Below are 23,252 nucleotides of genomic sequence, written 5' to 3' on the forward strand. Positions count from 1 at the left end.
GTTAAATGAAATAGGCAAAGTAATATTTTTCTGTCTGTAAAATAATGTTAGCTACCATCTCTCAAGTCTTCACTGAACACTTTGCAAACATGGGCTCTTTAATTCTCTGACAGCCCTTTGAGGTAGATATTATTTAATTTTGTTTTTGAGAGGATAGAGTCTCAGAACAGAAAATATACAAAATACTGTAGCCACTAAATGGCAAACTCCAAATATGACCAGTTCTAAAGGCATCACTGATTTGATGGACGTGAATCTGAGTGAACTCCAGGAGTTGGTGATGGACAGGGAGGCTTGGCTTGCTGCGATTCATGGGGTCGCAAAGAGTCAGACACGACTGAGCGACTGAACTGAATTGAACTGAACTGAAAGCCAATTTTTGGTTATTCCTACCTACTGTTTCTTCTGATGCCATGGGATCTTCTTGGACCAAGTCCAGTAACTCTTTGCATATACCCTTTGTCAACAAAAAATGAATGAATCAGTTAATCTAAGAAAGAAATGGAAAATTTTATTATAGTCAAATTGAGGATCGTAACTGGGGAAAAGCATCTCACAATGCACTGGAAACCAGTGAGCCCCATTAGGAGTCAAAGCACAGTTGTGTAAGTTTTTCCTGACAAATACATTAATTAACATATTATTGATAATTTGCACAATCCAGATCTAAGTGCCATCAAGCTCAAGAAGGAAAGTTATTTTTAAGGAGTTGTCTTGTTGGTGCTGGGAGGATGTTGCTCTTTATGGTTGAGCAGGTATTTCTGCCCATGGGGAGGTTTGGTTCATCCTAATGCAGATACACAATGCACATTCAGGGGAGAGAGGAGGCCATAGGGCAGAGATACTTTTTTATGTTTAAATTTTTCTTGTCTTGCCATAAAATATGAATTTATTTCACATTTTAATAATGGCTTAGTGGGAAAGTTTATTTTGAATAATATAGGGGTTCCTTTATCTTCATCCCTTGAAGTCACTTCCAGGTGAAATTCTTAGAAAAAAAGACTTAGGATGAGGATGCTCTGTCAGTTTCTCTGTGGGGCTTTTTTGAATTTCTCTTCCAGTTAAGAGTTTAGCATATTACATTCTACTATGGCATAGAATTCTGTATTACGATTATGTATCTGTTTTCTTAATTAAACTGATTGTTAAGGTCTAGGATCTGATTCATGCTCACTTAACAAAGAATTGCATACATTTTAAATGCACGGTAATCATGTGAAAAAGGAATATGCAGATGGCATGCTGGGTAGTGTTTGGGATAGGTGTTTTTTGTTTGTTTTCGGTTTTGTTTTGTTTTGATGTTGGAGGGAGAGGAAAGAAATAAAGAAAGCCAAAAGGAAGAAAATTGGAGAATGTAAGTAGTATTCAGCAAGTATTTATTAAGTCCCATTTGTTAGAGATTATGGGTGATTAACAAAAAAATTAGCTTGTTTCTAACAAGCCATGTGTGCTGTGCTTAGTCACTCAGTAGTGTCTGATTCTTTGTAATCCTTTGGACTGTAGTCTGCCAAGCTCCTCTTGTCTGTCGGGGGAGTGTGTAATTTCGTCGGTTCTGTCTTGCCACAATAAGGATTTGAAATGGCTGACCAGTGTTACAGCTCTGTTACAGCTCAGTTTATTCAGCAAGCAAAGGATAGTACACCTATCAAGGCGTGAGGGTTGGCCGACCCCAAAGGAGAGGCTTCAATCTGTCTTGGCTTCCTCCTTTTATTCATTTGTTTCCTCCCTACTGAGCCTGCCTTATGCAAATTGGGCTAGCCAAGAAACGGGTATGTTTGTTTCACAGGAAGTTCTCACTCCAGTCCACAGGTTTTCTTTTGTTCCATTTTTGCAGGCTTTTCCTTTTCTTTTTTTAGCCACTGCCATTTTGGACTCCTTTTTCCTATACCGAATTCTTTGGGAATAGGGGCATCAGGTTCTCTCTGGCTACTTTCTGATGAGCTAGGATGTGAGGTGCATTGGACCTCCCCCTCTTTCTAGTCTCAAGCCTCAGAGTCCTTATAGCAGTGTCCATCTAAGGGTGAGTGATATTTTCCATGGTTGGGTGTGGTTTCATCTATCCTTATTGAACTGGCACTGCATTTTGTAGCTTGTTGGCCTGGGCAGAGACAAAATGGGTTAAACAATTGATAACACATGGAGCAATCATAAACAGCATCAATATGGTGATAACAGGGATTAGTAGGGGCATTGCTGCTGCTGCTGCTGCTGCTAAGTCGCTTCAGTCATGTCTGACTCTGTGCAACCCCATAGACAGCAGCCCACCAGGCTCTCCCATCCCTGGGATTCTCCAGATAAGAACACTGGAGTGGGTTGCCATTTCCTTCTCCAATGCATGAAAGTGAAAAATGAAAGTGAAGTCACTCAGTCGTGTCTGACTCTTAGTGACCCCATGGACGGCAGCCTACCAGGCTCCTCCATCCATGGGATTTTCCAGGCAAGAGAACTGGAGTGGTTTGCCATTGCCTTCTGCAGTAGGGACATTAAGCCAACTCCATTTGCCCCCTTGTCAAGAGAAAGATCGCCCAAAGAGAGATTGTAGCCACTTTGAGAACCCTCCAGCTTGTTCTTTGAGCTCATTCTTTGAGATCCCTTAGGATTTGAATGTTTTCCTTGAGAATTGTGAGACTTTAACTTAGCTGGAGGTATTTACCCAGAAACAACACATCTCATTCAAGATGGCTCAAGTCCCTTCTTATTCAGGGATCAGGAAATCTATCATCTTCTGGATTTTTCTGTATTTTGGAGTACCACCCCTGCCAAGCTGTGTTGGTTCTTTAGAGCTATCCTGAGAAATTTCATCCCCAGAAACTTAATTTTGAGGGTGTTCATTAGAATGGCACTCATCTTTAGTCCTGAATAGTTATCTGAGATCTCCTAGGGACTTACAGGTGTATTGAGTGTCCTCTTCTGTTTTCTTCCACAGCTTGACTCATTAGTAGTAAATCCAGGAGTGTGTCCTGGTACCTTGACTGTTGTGGGGGTAGAAAGTATTACAGGATAGGGGGCTCTTCCATTTGGGCTGGAGTTGAGCCTTTGGGGACCCATCTTTCCAGGCTTTAACTTGGACTTGAGTCACTGGAGCATATTGTGGTAGGTCCTTAGAGTCTTTTGGGTCCTGGTTGACAACCCACAAGTGTATATCTTGTTGGAATTGCCCAAAGGCCATGGATTAAGACTGGGGGGTCTGAACCTCTGGATCTAGGAAGAGGTCATTGACATAAACAAAGAGTCTCCCATATAGTATCTCATAAGGACTAAGACCAACCTGTTCCTTAGGGGCAATATGGGTACAGAGGAGAGATATTGGCAAAGCCTCCTTCCATCCCAGGGAGGTCTCCTAAGTTATCTTTTTTATCATTGATTTTAAGAATTGGTTGGCTCTTTCTACTTTTCCTGAAGACTAAGGGCTCCAGGCACAATGAAGGTAATAAGTAATGCCCAATGCTTTAGAGACCCCTTGGGTGACCTTAGAAGTAAATGATGTCCCATTGTCACTTTGTAATGAGCTGGGCAGACCAAATCTTGAAATGATTTCATGGAACAGTTTTTTTTTAACCACTTCCTCAGCCTTCTCGATGTGGGTGGGAAAGCCTTCAATCCATCCTGTGAATGTATCTATCATGACTAGTAGGTATTTATACCCTTGAGAAATTGGCATCTGGGGGAAGTCGATCTGCCAGTCCTGTCCTGGGTAGGTCCCATGTCATTGGACAGGCTGGGCCACTTGGGGTCCTCAAGCTGCTTGGGAGTTGTTTAATTAGAAAGTGGGACAAGAGACCACTTGCCTTATAATCATTTGGAGGCCTGTCCCTCTGAAGGCCCTTTCTAGTAATCTTTGGAGGGCCTTCTCCCCTAAATAGACTTCCCCGGTGGCTCAGATGGTAAAGCGTCTGCCTACAACGTGGGAGACCTGGGTTTGATCCCTGTGTTGGGAAGATCTCCTGGAGAAGGAAATGGCAACCCACTCCAGTATTCTTGCCTGGAAAATCCCATGGATGGAGGAACCTGGTAGGCTACAGTCCATGGGGTCGCAAAGAGTTGGACATGACTGAGCGCCATTTACTTTACTTACTCCCCTAAATGAGTGGTGGCATATAAGGAGTTAACCAACTACCACTGAAGGTTCCCAGGCAGGAAAAGGAGTCCCTCCTTTTGGAACCACCCCATATGATCTTCTTGAAAGCGCTCACTCTTAGCTTTAAGAGTCTCACTTTCAGAATATGAAAGGGTTTCTGGCAAATTAGTCTGTGGAACTAAGGTGGCAACACCTATTAGGTCATTGTTTTGTAATGCTGCTCTCTTTTTGGTGTCCTTTACAATGGGAGACTGAAACCTCAGCAGGCTGATGGACTGCCTCCAAGAACCTAAGGATTTGCTCACCATATTTGATTGGGGACCCTTGTGTGGTCTAGTGGCCTCTTTCTTCCTGAAATAGCAGCATGTGCATGTAGCACCAGAAAGGCATAATTGGAGTCAGTGTAAATGGCTACTCTTTTCCCTTTTCCCTTTTCCCAGCTGTAGAGCTTGAGTCAGGGCTATTAGCTCAGCCAATTGGGCTGAAGCACCGGGTGGCAAAGGTTTAGCCTCTATGGTCGCAAAATTGGAGACTACTTCACATCCAGCTTTTCTTTTTCCATCCAAAGCTACTTCCATCAGTGTACCGGATTTCCTCAGGATTGGTCAGAGGATCTTCTGACAATCCCTTCTGGGGTTTGGTCCAGTGGTCCAAAGTTTCTAGGCAAGAGTAAAAGGGGAGAGAGTCCTTGGGGCTAGGCAGGAACATAGCTGGATTAAGAACCTCACAAGAGTATACAGTCAGGCCTGAATTTTCCATCAGCACTACTTGATATCTGAGGATCCTTTGATCAGACATCCATAAATGGCCTCTCCCATTCAGGAGTTGTTTCACTTGGTGGCTAGTAAAAAAGCTAATTTGCCCCTAAAAGAGAGTTTTAAAGCATCTTCTATCAGGACTGCAATAGCTACAAGATTTCAAAAGCAGGGAAAGAGCTCTTCCCAATAAAGGAGTAGGACACTCAGGGACCACCAGAAACTGGTGGGAAAATATTTGTCCATCCCAGCAACATAGAATTGCTTGGGTGAATCTTTTTGTTATTGTTTTTCCTGTAGCAACAAAAATGGCACAGGTTTGGGAGGAGAATGCTCCAGAGTAGGAGGTCAGGACAGGGTAGGTAGCCCTGTGTCAACCAAGAAATTCTTGGACCTACCTGCCACATCTGTTTGGACCCTTGGCTCTGGCTCCATGAAGGTTATCTGTGACAGGTAGGCTGGCTGGAGCAGGCCACTTCAGTCCTGTTGAACCATCAAGAGGGAAGACTTGGTGCTTGACCTTGAGGCTCTTGGGTCCCAAGGGCAGAGTGCCACCCAGTGTCCCAATTGATGGTGTTTGTAGCAAGCCGTTTTAGCAGACTTGTCACAGTTTGGACACTCTTTGGCCCAGTGTACCACCTGTCTACAGTTTAGGCTTGTGCCTTGTGCCTTGTGCCTTGTCCTTCAAGGACTCGGAATTTGCCATAGGGCTTCCCTGGAATACAGCCAGCATCTGGGTATGCCTTATTTCTTTCCTTCTTTCCCTTTCCTGGGCCTTGGCCCTCTTCTCCTGTTCTCTGTTATAAAAGGTATTGGTGGCTGTCTGGACCATCTCATCTAAAGAGGCAGCAGGGTCCTGATGCTGTCTGTAGCTGTTGCAACTAGGGGTTTGATGTACACTGGGACAGGAATTTGTCCTTTAAGATCACCTGTTCCTCATAAACGTCTAAGTTGATAAACTTTTGGAGGGCCTCTTTTAGACTTTCCAGAAAGACAGTAGGGTTCTTACTGGACTCCTGAGTTATTGCTGAGACTGGGCAAAGTCCCACAACTAATAGGCTTCCTTCTGTTTCCTTGGGTGGACTTCCTTAGGGGTGAGTCTATCTGAAGCTTATCCTACCCAGTACTGTTGTAACCTGAGAGGCAGGCATACTTGGGTCAGAGTGCAGATCCCCAGGCAGGTTGAGATGTGACAACTTCCTGGAGATTGAATCCCCAGGCAGGTTGAGGCATGGCAACCTCCTGAGAATTGGGTCCCTGGTCAAGTCAAGCCATGTAGACCTTCTGGGACCCCTGGACTTGTGGATCCCCAAGCAGGTTGAGGCATGACAACCTCCCAAGGACCAGATTCCTAGGCAGCTTGAGGCAGGTTTACCTCCTGGGACACCCAAGCTGGAACTGGGCATTCCCAATGACTCTAGTGTGACTAGTGTTGGGTAGGATTAAGGGGTTGTAATCTTAACTCATTGCTGGTTTGTCCACCACAGATGGGAATAGATACTATGATGTAAAGCAATCTAAGCCTGTGCCCTGGGACGGGGAATCTGAGGAAATAACCATAAACCTTATCCTCTTATTTCTCTGATGAAATGTAAGTCACTGATTTCCTCCCTTAGTCTTCCAGAGCAGTTTAGGGTATTTCCAATGGTAAACATTTCATTGTCACTTTAGGCAATAACAGAAGTAATGACAAAGGAGCAGGTTATCTGGTCTTGTTAGGGACTTTAGGAGTATTCTAATAATAAGCTGGGTGGAGCGATGTTGCCTACAGTAGGGGCAGGTTTAATGTTGTAGGAGTTAGTACGTGGCTTAAGGACAAAATGATAAGAGGCAACAGATCAGATGTTCCATAAAATGGGGTGGAGATTTGATCCAGGGGTATGTTTGTAGCTTTAGGAGAAGGGTGGTAAGGGTTTGGGCCCAACAATCTGCAGGGTTAACTCCCAAAGTGGCAAACATTGTCCCTGGAAGCCCAGTTGCCCTTGAAGGGATGCCACCAACAGATTAACTTCTAGCAGGCATTGTGGGCCTGTCACCCATCCTAGCAGGTTCACTGAGAGGTGCTGTTGTTGGATCTGTTGTGGGAAACATGGAAGATGAAGGTGTGAATCTCTAGAGAGATTGGATATTATACAGTATTTCCCTCCCAAGAGCTAGCTATTTTCTGGTTGTCCTGCCAGAAGATTGTAGAGGCAACACTATCAGCCTGGACAGGGCTCATGAAAAGAGCATGAAACAGGACTGAAGCAGGCAGGGCACAACTTTTGAAAGACTGATATAGCCCAAGGGCATAACATAAACCAATTAAAATCAAATGGGTCCAAGATGCAGACAAGTCAAATTCAACTAAAAGCCTTCAATCTGCAAGCTAAATGACACATCTGGAGGCAACATGACGGTTCTAAGGCACTATCAAAAGACCAAGGAGTGTTTCCCCAAATGTTGGAATGATCCTCCCACTCATTAGCATATGAAATCACCCAACCCATAAAAACTAACCACACCACATTTCATGGCCACTATATATACCCTCTGTGATGGCACACACTTTATGGACTGTGCTTCCCTGTGAATTCAAACAAATCTACCTCTTACTTATTGCTGTGTCTCTCACCAAACTGTTTTGCAATGAGAGATTAAGAACCTGAGCTTCATTAGGTGCTAAAACCAGGCACCATGAGTTCTGGCTGGGCTCAAGTCCTGACTGGACACGCCTGAGTGACTAAGCATAGCACAGAGTTTCTGCCTCATGGGTTTCAGTCCCAATCTTAGGCAAACAGTTTCAAACACAACTTTCAGAAATGGAAAGATGATGACCTGCCCAGTACTTTGTAAACAGAGGCATAGATGGAGAGAGGAGCTAAAGAATGGGAGAAAAAACAGTGGGAAAAACATGCCAAGGAACCCCTTTCATAACTTGCTGGAAAAACTGCTAAATGCCTGACCTGTGCCCACAATTTTCATTGGCCTGATTCTAGGCACAAAGGAGGTTAAGGGCCAAAGAACCCTCACCCACTTGGGTAACAGCTACTAGGGCACAGCAGATAGTGGAGCCTTCAGGACACACTGAGGAGTAGCCCCTGCCAGAATCCCTAAGTTGTGCCCATGGCCATTCATCTGTTCACAGGGGGTTCGAGGAAATAAGAAACAAGAGACTGTAAAGGATTTAAGATTCTGTTAGCCATATGTCCATCCAGCCATAGGGGCGAGGACCTCCTACCTAAACTGGAGGTCTTCTGGAATCTGAGACTGAGCCTCATGAGCTTTTGTCTGAGTTTGTTTTTCCTGTCCCCGTTTCCAGCACACTGGGCTTCTTGTCATTTCCAGTGTGCTGGGTTTCCTTCGCGTTCAGCTTCCAGCATGTGAGCTTTCACCAAGTTGGTCTTCTGCTGTGCTTGGTCTCCGCCTCACTGGGGGTGAGCTGAGGTTGTTTCAGCCAGGTTACATCTGGGTCACGGCACCAGATATGTCAGGGGATTGTGTAATTTTCTTGGTTCTGTCTCACTGCAACAAAGATTTGAAACGGCGGACCAGTGTTACAGTTCAGTTATAGCTCAGCTTTAACTGGCAAGCAAAGGATAGTACACCCTCAAGGCGTGAGGGTGGGCTGACCCCAAAGGAGAGGCCTTAATCCATATTGGCTTCCTCCTTTTATGCATTTGTTTTCTCCCCACTGAGCCTGCCCTATGAAAACTGAGCCTGCCAAGAAGTGGGTATGTTTTTTCCACCTGAAGGTCTCAATCCAGTCCACGGGTTTTCTTTTGATCCATTTTTGCAGGCTTTCCCCTTTCTTTGTCTTTTAGACACCACCATTTTGGACTCCTTTTTCCTATTCTAACTACCTAACATGTCCATAGGATTTTTCATGCAAAACTACTGGAGTGGATTGCCATTTTCCTCCTTCAGGGGATCTTCCTGACCCAGGGATCAAACCCGCAACTTCTGTGTCTCTTGCATTGCACACACACACACACACACACACACACACACACACACACACACACACAAGTGGTATTTTTCCTCAAAATATTTGCTGTTTCCTTACGGTGAGGATATATTTATACATACCTGAAATGGATGAAAATACTATACATGATTAAATGCCAGGTAGATATTATAACGATATATAACCTTTGGGTATATTACTTTCCCATATTTTTTCACTTAATTTTCATAATGGCTTATAAAGTTAAGATTAAACTCACTTGCTAAGGGTACACATCTAGCCACTAGCAGAGCCAAGTATGTATCTTTCATATTCAAATTATGTGTCTTTCATATCCAAATTCTGGGTTGTTTTCCTACTACATGTGGAAAAGAGGAGCAATGATCCACATTGAAGGGATCAGAGGAGTTTCCATGGAAAAATTAGGGTTTCAAACTGTTTGGGAAGTAGAGCAGATTTTATATAAACAGAAAGAAAGAAAAATTCCAGATAAGGAAAGAATAAACAGACAGTAAAGCATGGTTTGTGTGACATCAGATAAGAAAGTTAGTCTGACTGGAGCAGAGGGGCTTTGCAGGGTCTCATAGGCCCCAATGAAAATTTTGATTTTATGCTCTCACCAGTGTAAAGATATTAAAAATTTCTCGATGTGAAGTGGTGGTCGTTTAGTCACTGAGTCATATCTGACTCTGCAACCCTATGGACTGTAGCTTGCAAGACATCTCTGCCCATGAGATTTCTCAGGCAAGAACACTGTAGTGAAAACATACCTAGTTGCTTCAGCTAAGGAAGGAGGTGATTCCAGTATCCACACAGGCCTCTTTAGATCTGCCTGAATGGCAGGATTTCTTTGACTAACATTTCTCTGAGCAAATAAGAGCAAGATTTGCAGTAATAGATTTTAATGGAATTAACACAGCAAATGAATGGTTTTGGTTTGTTTCTCCCTCCTAATAAATCATTCCATAAGAATGAAAAAGAAATATCTAAAATTACACTAAAAGGAATTCAGGATTAGGAAACTCGATGCCTAGGAAAATCTCAGAGCATGCTGATCTGGGCTTTGAAGCTTATCTTCCTTATTACAAAAGATTCACTTCACCAGTAAATTTCTGGAGCTGCAGATTTAAATCTCCTTGAAAAACTTGAGAAAGATGCATTTAACAAAGGGAAAGGTAACTTCCTTCTTTGCATCTATAATATTGCTGGGTGTTCTAAAGTATTTTTTCATTGTTATTTTTATAGCAGTTGCTCTACAAATTCAGAAGTATTGATTGCTTTAACAACTCAGGGCTTGGCCAAAGTCAGTGGAAGAGACATTATAGGAGATGGTTTTGGCTTATACAATACAAATATAAACTAAAATAGAACAATACCTCTAGGTACACATTGCTAATTAAAGGCCACAGGGAAAATATAATTTGCATCAATTTGAGATATTGTGGTAGGTCAGGTGGAAAAAGTCCATGTCTACATTTTTATTTCCCTACAGTTAAAAAAGGCTGGTGAGGTGTGCAGACCAGCAAAAGATGAGTGTGACCTGCCTGAAATGTGTGATGGCAAATCTACTCTTTGCCCCAGTGATCGATACCAAATCAATGGCTTCCCTTGCCAGGATGGGAAAGGCTACTGCCGGATGGGAACGTGCCCCACCCTGGAGCAGCAGTGCACTGACCTCTGGGGACCAGGTACGAGGACAAGCCCAGTATCACTGGCATGTCTGCCTCTCTCTGTGTCCATACACAGGAAAACCGTATCATTCCAAGTGACAGTGTTCCATCATGGCTGAAGTAGCATTCTGTCCCTTTCGTCCTTCCTTTATGGTTTCCTTTACTCTGCAAAAGCTTTTACATTTAATAGGGTTTCATTTGTTTATTTTGCATCTATTTTCATCACTTTAGGAGGTGGGTCAAAAAAGATCGTGTGATTTATGTCAAAGTGTGAACTGCTTATATTTTCCTTTAAGAGTTTTATAGCATCTGGCCTTACATTCAGGTCTTTAACCCATTTTGAGTTTATTTTTGTGTGTGGTGTTAGTAAGTGTTCTAATTTCATTCTTTTACATGTAGCTGTCCAGTTTTCCCAGCACTACTTACTGAAGAGACTGTCTTTTCTCCAGTGTATATTCTTGCCTCTCTGATCATAGATTAGGTGACCATAGGCATGTGAGTTTATCTCTGGACTTTCTATTCTGTTCCATTGGTTAATCTTTTGTTCTGATCTTTTGTTGTGAGTGTATAGATATGCAAGATTTCTGTGTATTAATTTTGTATCCTGCAACTTTACCAAATACATTGATGAGCTCTAGTAGTTTTCAAATTCATTGAGGAGCTCAAATTCATTGATGAGTAGTTTTCTGGTAGCGTCTTTAGGATTTTCTATACAGTATCATGTCATCTGCAAACAGTGACAGTTTTTTGTATTTCTTTCCATTATGGTTTATTACAGGATATTGAATGTAGTTCCCTGAGCTATACGATGGGACCTTATTTCTCAACCATCCTATAATAGTTTGTATCTGCTAGTTCTAGACTCCATACGCTTTTTATTATTTTTAACTTCATTGTTGTTTTTTCAAAGGCTGGATTCATATTTTCTAGGTCTTCCTTATTGATCTTTAAAGTAGAGGAGAGAGAAGGAGTAGAGGCATTAGAAAAAGAAGGATAGAGGCATTTGACTCAATAGTACTTGATTTGAAGTTTGATTTTTCATCTCTCTTTGTGGCTTTAACCAATACCACCCTCTGTACCTTTATTAACAAAATGAGAATGCTAATAAGAATGGGTAATATTTATACACCATGTTCTACTGATCAGGCGCTCTTCTCAGTGGCTCATATAGATTAACTCATTTAATCTTCTTAATAGTGGACTTCCTTGGTGGTCCAATGGTTAAGACGCTGTCTTCCAATGCAGAGGGTGTGGGTTCAATCCTTGGTAGGGGAACTAAGATCCCACATGACTCCAGGTGTGGTCAAACATTTAAATAAATAAAGTTTGTTTTTTTAAAAAAGATATAATCCTGAAAACTTTAAAAAAATCCTCATAATAACATTATGAGGGCATACTATCATAGAGTCATCATTTTTACACAGAGCAAATTGAAAGTTTAAGGCAATTAACCATATCACACAGCTCTTAACCATTGATTGCCCGTCTGATGAAGATTGCATGAGAAATTAAACTTGTGATGCACATTACTTCCTGGCAGAGTGGAAGTCTGACTAAGCATGGGGTGTACCTGTCACGTGTGTGCCCTCCAACAGGACAGCATTCCAGTGTCTGCCTGTGGGCTGCTGCTAGGATAACTATGGCTCTTCTAGCTAAGTCTTCAGTCTTACAGATATTTCCAAATATTTAGATAGCCATCAGTCAAAACTAGGCCATCCAAAAACTTTTTTAACTCCAGACATTTCTCTTGATATCATATCAAAGTAAACTGTATTTCCAAGAAGAGGTATGATGCTAAAATCGTGTTCTTCATGCTGGCTTTCTGTTTCATGAATCCTTTGTAGCACTGAACTACTTACCTCTCTTCTTTCCATCTATGACCTGACTGACCTTGTTTGATCCCAGGAGCCCAGGTTGCAGATAAGTCATGTTTTAGACACAATGAAGTTGGGTCAACTCATGGATACTGTCGAAAAGTGAACAACACACACATTCCCTGTAAAGCAGAGTAAGTGGCCTTGCTGTTTGAACTTCCTGCTCATTTTCACACATGCTGATTTATCTCATTTAAAGAGAAAGTAATTTGGACATCATTTATTTGATAAACATTCATTGAGTGACTATTACTTGCTTTATTTTAGGCTAGGCAATGAGTTAAAAAGGTAAATAGGGAATGATTCCCATTTTTCAATCGCTTATAATGCCTGCTTCAAAGGACACCAAGTATAGCTGCTGTTAAACAGAATGAGTGTTTGAGAAGGAACATACGAGAGTAAATGGGCCTTGCTGGAAATGTGTACACTTATTCTCCAGTATGCTTCAGATGCTTTTCCATCTACTGCATTTCATGATGATTCTATGGTAGAAATACGTATCTTCTCAGAGGAATAAGCAACACCATGATTGTACAGTTATTTTTTTTTTTAACTTGCCATGGCATTCCATAAAGAAAAAAAATACAGTAAGGGAAAAGATTGACAACTGACCTAAAGAAATTGTTTTCCATAAAAAAATTGATAGTCTTAAAAAAGAAATGATAAACACTGTAATCAATGAACTTGAGATTTTTCTACATATTTCCCTTGGATTCTACAGTTCTAAGATGATTTTTAAAAAGTAAATGATAATAGGTGAAATACCTGTTCCAAACTTTGCATGTGCAAACTAATGTGTAACAAGACACTGAATGAAAAAGATCAGCATTTCTCCAAGTTTTTCTCTGTTGAAATAACACTAATTTTTCTCAATGATAGTTATTACCAAACAAACTATTTTGGACAGAAAATCATCTTTTGGGGAGTCTGAGCCTCAAAGGTGGTCGTGCCTTGCGGGCTCTCCTTTATAGGAAATCAGGGGATAATATATTAATAAAAGTCTATATGTGTGTGGGGGTAGGGTGAGTGGGTAGCAATATTTAGTATGAGAAGTTATGATAGGGAAAAAAGGCTAGGGTAATTCCATCTTTCCTCTGTAAAGTGTACACACACCCTTGTCCTGTATAAATGCTCGTGTGAATAATGGATAATTTCTGCAACCAAGGGCATAAGCATTTCATTTCTTCCCACAGACTGGCCTTCTGATCACTTCTTAATAATTTTTGCTTGTAGTGAGAAGTAAGCCTGAAATTCCCTAGGTCCTAGAGCCTTCCTAGGGCTTCCTTGGTGGCTCAGAGGATAGAAAGTCTGCCTGTGATGCAGGAGACCTGGGTTGAGTCTCTGGGTTGGGAAGATCCCCTGGAGAAGGAAATGGCAGCCCACTCCAGTATTCCTGCCTGGAAAATTCCACGGATAGACAAAGTTGGTAGGCTACAGTCCATGGGGTCGCAGAGTCAGATATGACTGAGCAACTTTCACCTTTTTAGAGCCTTCCTCTTAAAGCTCTGCCTAAATGATTCAAGAAAAATACCATCTCAAGTCTGGAAAGAATGCAGGCCTTTCTCTGCTCCTCAGTGGTATTTTTTCTAAAAGCGACCAGAGTAATCAGAAGAATCTGATTCTAACACTCTCAGAAGACTTTTTTCACAGCTTTCCTCTAAATTTTACATAAAAGCAATTGATACCAATATTGTTGACATTGACTTTCTTCCCCTTGCTAGTGAATGTAAGGTGTTAGTGATCCCCTGGCAATTTCATCTGAATTTGCAGGAGTTCTTTCAGGAACCTACATGATGCCTTGGAATGCCATCCAAGGCTCAGCCTTATACTGATACAACTATAGTCAAGAGAATTATTCTGCTGCAATTCATGAAGTAAATACCCTTACCTGAAACAAGACAGAAACTGACTTCCTAGGTGCCCTCCTTGATGTTAAGAACTGATGTTGAACCTGAAGCTCCAATACTTTGGTCACCTGATGCAAAGAACTGACTCACTGGAAAAGACCCTGATACTGGAAAAGATGGAAGGCAAAAGGGAAAGGGGATGCAGAGGGTGAGATGGTTGAAGAGAATCACCAACTCAGTGGACATGAATTTGAGTAAACTGCGGGAGATAGTGAAGGAGAGGGAAGCCTAGTGTGCTGCGGTCCATGGGGTCCGGAAGAGTCAGACACAACTTAGTGACTAAACATCAACAACAACACATACCCTCACATAAGGCCACCTTCAAGAATCTGAAGTTAAGGTTCTGCATCCTTCCCACTGGCCAGAACTTAGGTTACTGGCCAAAATTAGGGAATCTGGGAGACAAGGGTTTTGTTATTGTTGTTGTTGTTTGTTTGTTTTTTTAGCAACGCCAGGCCTTGCAAACCATTGAATATGGTGGTTCTATTACTTAAGAATAAGGGGAAAACTGGTATAAAGGAGAACTAGGAGTCTCTGCCTTAGGGAAAAATACCATTAGTTAAATATTGATAGTCCAGGAGGTGATTTATATTTGTATAAAACTGCAGTTTGGATCCTGGTGTTTCAACTGCATCAAATTTTGGCTTTTCCTCAGAGATGTCATGTGTGGGAAGTTGTTCTGTCATGGTGGCTCAGATTATCTGCCCTGGAAAGGACGGATAGCCACATTCCTAACATGTAAACTATTTGCTCCTGAAGACAGCAGAGAAGAAATTGGCATGGTAATCAATGGAACCAAATGTGGAGATAAGAAGGTGAGTTGAAATTGTGGCTTTTACTCAGAATGTTCTTTCTGTTTGTTTTTTGTTTTGTTTATTTTCTTCTCAGGGCCTCCCTGTGTTTCATGGAGCACAATTTTCAAAGTAATGTTTATGCCATTCATGTATGCATGAGTGTGTTCTTCCCTTCAGTGTGATTTAATGAGTACCTATTATGTGCTTAGCACTAGGATGTTAAATTTGGGCAAGTTTTACTGCCCCTAAATTGGTAGGTTCTCAGCAAATGATAGCCACTGATAGTAATAAATATAATCATAACAATACTACTTATTTTTACATAAATTTTTATTTTAATCTTAAAGATGATATGATATTAACACGTTTTCCATGTTAATTTTGTTTGGAATCAGTATCTTGTATCATGTGCAATGCTTAGCTCAGTGCTAACTATCAGTCTACAGAGCTGAACTAAAGAGGCGGATTAAGGGAATAATCCATGAGGAATGAAGTAAGGAAATTTTCTTTGGAGAGGACTTCCTAAATATTTTATTACAAAAATTACCTAGATTCCATCTTCCTATTTTCAAAAGGATGTTGTGATTTCTCGAATAAAAAGTAAGTTTGATGACAATGCGTGCGTGCATGCTTAGTTGCTTCTGTCTTTTCTGATTCTTTGTGACCCTGTGGACTGTAGCCTGCCGGGCTCCTCTGTCCATGGGATTTCCCAGGTAAGAATACTGGAGTGGGTTGCCATTTCCTCCTCTAGGGGATCTTCCAGATCAAGGGACTGAACACATATCTCTTTCATCTCCTGCATTGCAGGCAGATTCTTTATCCACTGAGCCACCTGGGAAGCTCTTGATAGCATTAATAGTAGTTAAAAATATAAGATTAACTCCTGAAGAGTCAACAGTTTGCGTAAGTGATATCTTTGGACATTCATGTCAGTTCTGTGTTTTTCACATCACTTTCAGGTTTGCATTAATGCAGAATGTGTGGATATGGAAAGAACTTACAAATCAGCAAATTGCTCCTCTAAGTGCAAAGGACACACTGTAAGTAAGTCTTGACAGTATTTCCCAAAGCTTGCTGAATCTTATGTCATTTTAGGTCAGACAGTTTGGATGATGTTAATGTAGTGTTTCAGTGTTGAATGATTAAAACAATTAAGTTTATCTAACTCTTTAGTACTTTGATTCAATGAAAACTTCCTTCAAAGAACCTGATACTGAAATTCCCGTTTTTTTTTTAACTTTTTATTTTGTTTTGGCGTATAGCCAATTAAACAAATGATGTTGTGATAGTTTCAGGCGAATATCAAAGGGACTTGGTCACACACACACACATATCCATTCTCCTCCAAACTCCCCTCCCATCCAGCCTGCCGCATAACACTGAGCAGAGTTTCCTATGCTGTAAGTAGGTCTTTGTTGGTTACCCATTTTAAATATAGCAAGGTATACATTTCCATCCCAAACTCCCTAACTATCCCTTCCCCCCAACAACCATAATTTCATTCTCTTAAGTCTGTGAGTCTCTTTCTGTTTTGTTAAGTTCATTTTTATCAGTTCTTTTAGATTCCACATATAAGTCTGTCATATGATATTCTTCCTTCTCTGCCTGACTTACTTCACTCAGGATGACATTTCTCTAAGTTCATCTATGTTGCTGCAGATGGCATTATGAAATTCCTGTTATTGATGCTTAAATTATGTAGGTAGTTGAAAGGCTGCAGAGCAGGGGGTTATTCTTTTGTTTTGTTTCATTTTTTTTTTTTGAAATGTGCTTAATTATGGATGAATAAGCCCTTGTGTTGAGCATTAGTTCAGTGAGAAAACTAACAGAACCGTTGCTCCTCTAGGTGTGTGACCACGAGCTCCAGTGTCAGTGTAAAGAAGGATGGGCCCCTCCTGACTGCTCTAGTTCTTCCACGGTCTTCAGTACGTAACATTACATGTCTAACTTGAGAAAATTGCTCACCTCTTCCAAGTATTTATTTCCTATTATGCAAGATTCCATGCCTTTTTCTCTTTCTTCTTGGAATTCCTGTTCTGTAGGTAATAAATCCACGATATTAATCTCCAAAGCTTCTCATCCAAGTTTTAAATCATATTTCCCACCCTCTTATGTTTTTATATTTTACCAAAACAATCCTTGAAATTTTATATTTGTCATTTCATTCTAATTTTCTGAGTTTTCTTGCTTTACGATCATCCCATTTTCCTAACAGCCTTGACTGAAGGTATACTAGGTATAATATCCTCATAAAACTCTCTAAGAATATGACTTATTATTTTTGCAGGTTCAGTCTCTTCTCCAGATTACCTCTATTTCTTCTGAGTTGAAATTATTTTTTCACCCTCTCTTCTCTTATATTGCACTGTGCTATTTTTCTTCAGGATATATGATCCTTCATTGAATGTGGGATTAGGTTGACTTGAATTAGCTCACAGGGGTTTTCTTGGCACGTGTGCATGCTTGTTGGACCTTACCTCTCCTGACTGGAGATCTGCCTGAGAGCTCTATGCATAGGCAGATCTTCCTATAGACCTCAGACCTTCATTGTGGAAACAGCCAGAGAGCCTCACCTCCAGTTGCCATGGTGATAAATACCTTGCACTGAGGACAGAGCTCTTCATTACAGTTACTTTAGAAACAGCTGCTCCTCCTCAGGACCTCTTCCTATTGCTTTACAACCTTTAAGCGATTTGGCATAAATAGAATTGTTATATTTTAGCAACTCTTGTGGGTCAGTAGTGATAACGCATTGAAATTTTCGTTTAAATTATTTTTATAGCTAGTAATAATGATAGAATCCTTTCTTAATTTTTTTGGCCATTGGCATTTTCTCTTTTATGAAATATTTGTTCATGCCATTTTGTGTATTTTCCTTTTGGGTATCTCCCTGACCCCCTATTAACTTAAGTTTTAACATATTCGATATAAGCTATTTTTCAGTTATATGCTCTGCAAATAACTCCATTCATTCTGTGTTTTCTCACTCTTTGTGATGTCATGTGATTAAAGAAGATTTTAATTGTAATGTAGTCAATTTGTTTATCATTTCCTTGATGATTAGTTTTCCTTTTTGTGTCCGTTTTAAGGAATTTTTTTCTATCCTAAAGTAATGAATGTATATCCATATATGATCTTCCAAAAAGGATTATTTTATTGCTTTTTCAAATTTAAATCTATAATGTATCTGGAATTATTCTGTGTATGATGCAAGTGTTCAATTTCACTTTTATCCCAGATAGATACTCAATTGTCACACCATCATTTATGTAATAGATCTGTGTTGTGCTAAATCGTTTCAGTAGTGTCCAACTCTTTGTGATCCCATGGACTGTAACCCACCAGGATTCTTTGTCCATAGGATTCTCCAGGCAAGAATACTGGGGTGGGTTGCCATGCCTTTCTCCAGAGGATCTTCCTGACCCAGGGATCAATCCCTTGTCTCTTGCGTCTCCTGAACTGGCAAGTGGGTTCTTTACCACTAGCACCACCTGGGAAGCCCGTGTAATATATGCTTCCTTAATGCTTTATAATACCAATTTTCCAATAAAAGCAAATGTGTCCGCATGTGTGTCTCTCTGAGATATTTCTACTTTTCTGGGGGTTCTATTTGACTATCCATATGCCAGTATAAGGGCTTCATAGCTGACTCAGTGATAAAGAATCTTCCTGCCATTTCAGGAGATGTGAGTTCAGTCCCTGGATTAGGAGGAAATTTCCTCTTCCTGGAGGAGGAAATGACAACTCACTCCAGTATTCTTGCCTGGAGAATCCCAGGGACAGAGGAGCCTGGTAGGCTACAGTCCATGAGGTCACAAAGAGTCTGACACGACTGACCACACACATGCCAGTATAATATTCTTTTTATTATTGTATCTTTAAGATAAGTTTGTTATCTTAGAGGCAGTCCTTTAATTTTGTTCTTCAAGAATGTGTTGGCTATTAGCTTTTGTACTTCCACATATATTTTACAGTCAGATTTTCAAGTTACACACACAATTCCTCTTGGAATTTAAAGTTAGTCTAAGCTGTGTCTATAGATTCACTTGGGGAAGAATGAGCATATATAAAATATTGAATTCCAAACTCAGTACATGAAATAAGTACCCATTTACTTAGCGTTCTCTAAGTTTGCCAAATAATATTCAATGATTTTCACCATAGAATTTTTATATATAATATATATTAATTGGATTTATTAATTGCACTCATCTCACACGCTAGTAAATAAATGCTCAAAATTCTCCAAGCCAGGCTTCAGCAATACATGAACCATGAACTTCCAGTTGTTCAAGCTAGATTTAGGAAAGGCAGAGGAACCAGAGGTAAAATTGCCAACATCTGCTGGATCATCGAAAAAGCAAGAGAGTACCAGAAAAACATCTATTTCTGCTTTATTGACTATGCCAAAGACGTTGACTGTGTGGATCACAATAAACTGTGGAAAATTCTGAAAGTATGGGAATACCAGACCACCTGACCTACCTCTTGAGAAACCTATATGCAGGTCAGGAGGCAGCAGTTAGAACTGGACATGGAACAACAGACTGGTTCCAAATAGGAAAAGGAGTATGTCAAGCCTGTGTATTTTCACCTTGCTTATTTAACTTATATGCAGAGTACATCAGAGAAGGCAATGGCACCCCACTCCAGTACTCTCGCCTGAAAAATCCCATGGATGGAGAAGCCTGGTAGGCTGCAGCCCATGGGGTCATGGAGAGTCAGACACGACTGAGGGACTGAACTGAACTGAACTGAACTGAGAATATAGAACTTCAACTAATTTTTGTATATTTGTTTTTATATGAAGCACCTCTGCTAACCTGTCAATAATTTTAGTAACATGAATTCTTTTATATTTTCTACATATTCAATCATACTGTTTGAGAAAAATGACAGTTTTGCTACTTCTTCTCTAACAGTCACAATTTTAATTTCTTGTACTTTTTTTCAACATTGTGCAATGTTGAACAGAAGTAGCAAGAGATAGCAAGAAATAGCAAGCCTCTTTACTTCTTTCCCAATCTTAGGAAAGACTTTCAGTACTTTTCCCTAAAGGTATTATTTCATATTAGATCCTCTTCATCTGACTAAGAAAATTCACTTCTATTTCTAGTTTGCTAAGAATCGTATCAAGTACTTTTTATGTATTGGTTAAGATTTTTAACTCTTTACTTTGTTGGTATTGCAAAATAAATTGATTGATACTTGAACATTTATCTAACTTTGCATTCCTTGCATAAACCCAACGTGGAAATATTTAATAGCTTTTATAGATACACTGGAGCCATGAAGAGACACCCCACATCCAAGGTGAGAGAAACCCAAGTAAGACCGTAGGTGTTGCAAGAGGGCATCAGAGGACAGTGACACTGAAACCATAATCACAGGAAACCAGTCAATCTAATCACACGGACCACAGCCTTGTCTAACTCAATGAAACTAAGCCATGCCGTGTGGGGTCAAACAAGATGAGCAGGTCATGGTGGAGAGGTCTGACAGAATGTGGTCCACTGGAGAAGGGAATGGCAAGCCACTTAGGTATTCTTGCCTTGAGAATCCCATGAACAGTATGAAAAGGCAAAATGATAGGATACTGAAAGAGAACTCCTAGGTTGGTAGGTGCCCAATATGCTACTGGAGATCACTGGAGAAATAACTCCAGAAAGAATGAAGGAATGAAGCCAAAGCAAAAACAATACCCAGTTGTGGATGTGACTGGTGATAGAAGCAAGGTCCGATACTGTAAAGAGCAATATTGCATAGGAACCTGGAATGTCAGGTCCATGAATCAAGGCAAATTGGAAGTGGTCAAACAGGAGATGGCAAGAATGAACATCGACATTCTAGGAATCAGCCAACTAAAATGGACTGGAATTGGTGAATTTAACTCCGATGACCATTATATCTACTACTGCGGGCAGGAATCCCTTAGAAGAAATGGAGTAGCCATCATGGTCAGCAAAAGAGTCCAAAATGCAATACTTGAATGCAATCTCAAAAATGACAGAATGATCTCTGTTCGTTTCCAAGGCAAACCATTCAATATCACAGTTATCCAAGTCTATTCCCCAACCAGTAACTCTGAAGAACTGAAGTTGAACGGTTCGATGAAGACCTACAAGACATTTTAGATCTAACACCCAAAAAAGATGTCCTTTTCATTATAAAGGACTGGAATGCAAAAGTAGGAAGTCAAGAAATACCTGGAGTAATGGGCAAATTTGGCCTTGGAATACGGAATGAAGCAGGGCAAAGCCTAATAGAGTTTTGCCAAGAGAACACACTGGTCATAGTAAACACCCTCTTCCAACAACACAAGAGAAGGCTCTACACATGGACATAACTAGATGGTCAACACTGAAAGCGGATTGATTATATTCTTTGCAGCCACAGATGGAGAAGCTCTATACAGTCAGCAAAAACAAGACCAGGACCTGACTGTGGCTCAGATCATGAACTCCTTATTGCCAAATTCAGACTTAAATTGAAGAAAGTAGGGAAAATCACTAGACCATTCAGGTATGACCTAAATCAAATCCCTTAAGATTATACAGTGGAAGTGAGAAATAGATTTAAAGGACTAGATCTGATAGATAGATTGCCTGATGAACTATGGACGGAAGTTCATGACATTGTACAGGAGACAGGGATCAAGACCATCCCCATGGAAAAGAAATGCAGAAATGCAAAGTGGCTGTCTGTGGAGGCCTTACAAATAGCTGTGAAAAGAAGAGAAGTGAAAAGCAATGGAGAAAAAGAAAGATATAAGCATCTGAATGCAGTTCCAAAGAATAGAAAGAAGAGATAAGAAAGCCTTCCTCACAAATCGGTGCAAAGAAATAGAGGAAAACGACAGAATGGGAAAGACTAGTGATCTCTCCAAGAAAATTAGAGATACCAAGGGAACATTTCATGCAAAGATGGGCTCGATAAAGGACAGAAATGGTATGGACCTAACAGAAGCAAAAGATATTAAGAAGAGGTGGCAAGAATACAGAGAAGGACTGTACAAAAAAAGAGCTTCACGACCCAGATAATCACGATGGTGTGATCACTCATCTAGAGCCAGACATCCTGGAATGTGAAGTCAAGTGGGCCTTAGAAAGCATCACTACGAACAAAGCTAGTGGAGGTGATGGAATTCCAGTTGAGCTATTTCAAATCCTGAAAGATGATGCTGTGAAAGTGCTGTACTCAATATGCCATCAAAGTTGGAAAACTCAGCAGTGGCCACAGGACTGGAAAAGGTCAGTTTTCATTCCAATCCCAAAGAAAGACAATGCCAAAGAATGCTCAAACTACTTCACAATTGCACTCATCTCACACGCTAGTAAAGTAATGCTCAAAATTCTGCAAGCCAGGCTTCAGCAATACGTGAACTGTGAACTTCCAGATATTCAAGCTGGTTTTAGAAAAGGCAGAGGAACCAGAGATCAAATTGCTAACATCCACTGGATCATCAAAAAAGCAAAAGAGTTCCAGAAAAACATCTATTTCTGCTTTATCGGCTATGCCAAAGCCTTTGACTCTGTGGATCACAATAAACTGTGGAAAATTCTGAAAGAGATGGGAATACCAGACCACCTGACCTACCTCTTGAGAAACCTATATGCAGGTCAGGAGGCAGCAGTTAGAACTGGACATGGAACAACAGACTTGTTCCAAATAGGAAAAGGAGTACATGAAGGCTGTGTATTGTCACCCTGCTTATTTAATTCTATGCAGAGTACATCATGAGAAATGCTGGGCTGGAAGAAACACAAGCTAGAATCAAGATTGCCAGGAGAAATATCAATAACCTCAGATATGCAGATGACACCACTCTTATGGCAGAAAGTGAAGAGGAACTAAAAAGCTTCTTGATGAAAGTGAAAGAGGAAAGTGAAAAAGTTGGCTTAAAACTCAACATCCAGAAAACAAAAATCATGGCATCAGGTCCCATCACTTCATGGGAAATAGATGGGGAAACAGTGGAAACAGTGTCAGACTTTATTTTTGGGGGCTCCAGAATCACTGCAGATGGTGATTGCAGCCATTAAATTAAAAGACGCTTACTCCTTGGAAGGAAAGTTATGACCAACCTAGATAGTATATTCAAAAGCAGACTTTGCCAACAAAGGTCATAGTCAAGGCTATGGTTTTTCCAGTAGTCATGTATGGATGTGAGAGTTGGACTGTGAAGAAAGCTTAACGCCAAAGAATTGATGCTTTTGAATGGTGGTGTT

The 23,252-nt window shown here is 40.7% G+C and overlaps 1 protein-coding gene across 1 annotated transcript in view; it reads left to right on the plus strand.

Moving 5' to 3' along the window:
• ADAM28 (ADAM metallopeptidase domain 28) overlaps positions 1-23,252 on the plus strand; it is a 77,116-nt gene that overhangs the window by 42,003 nt on the left and 11,861 nt on the right. The window contains exons 14-18 of the mRNA XM_005684210.3: positions 10,272-10,467; positions 12,355-12,457; positions 14,886-15,045; positions 15,984-16,064; positions 16,871-16,949. Of these exons, the coding sequence (XP_005684267.3) occupies positions 10,272-10,467; positions 12,355-12,457; positions 14,886-15,045; positions 15,984-16,064; positions 16,871-16,949 (619 nt within the window). The remainder of the gene's footprint in view (positions 1-10,271; positions 10,468-12,354; positions 12,458-14,885; positions 15,046-15,983; positions 16,065-16,870; positions 16,950-23,252) is intronic.

The sequence above is a fragment of the Capra hircus genome, chromosome 8, assembly GCF_001704415.2.
Source record: "Capra hircus breed San Clemente chromosome 8, ASM170441v1, whole genome shotgun sequence".
Lineage (NCBI taxonomy): Eukaryota > Metazoa > Chordata > Mammalia > Artiodactyla > Bovidae > Capra > Capra hircus.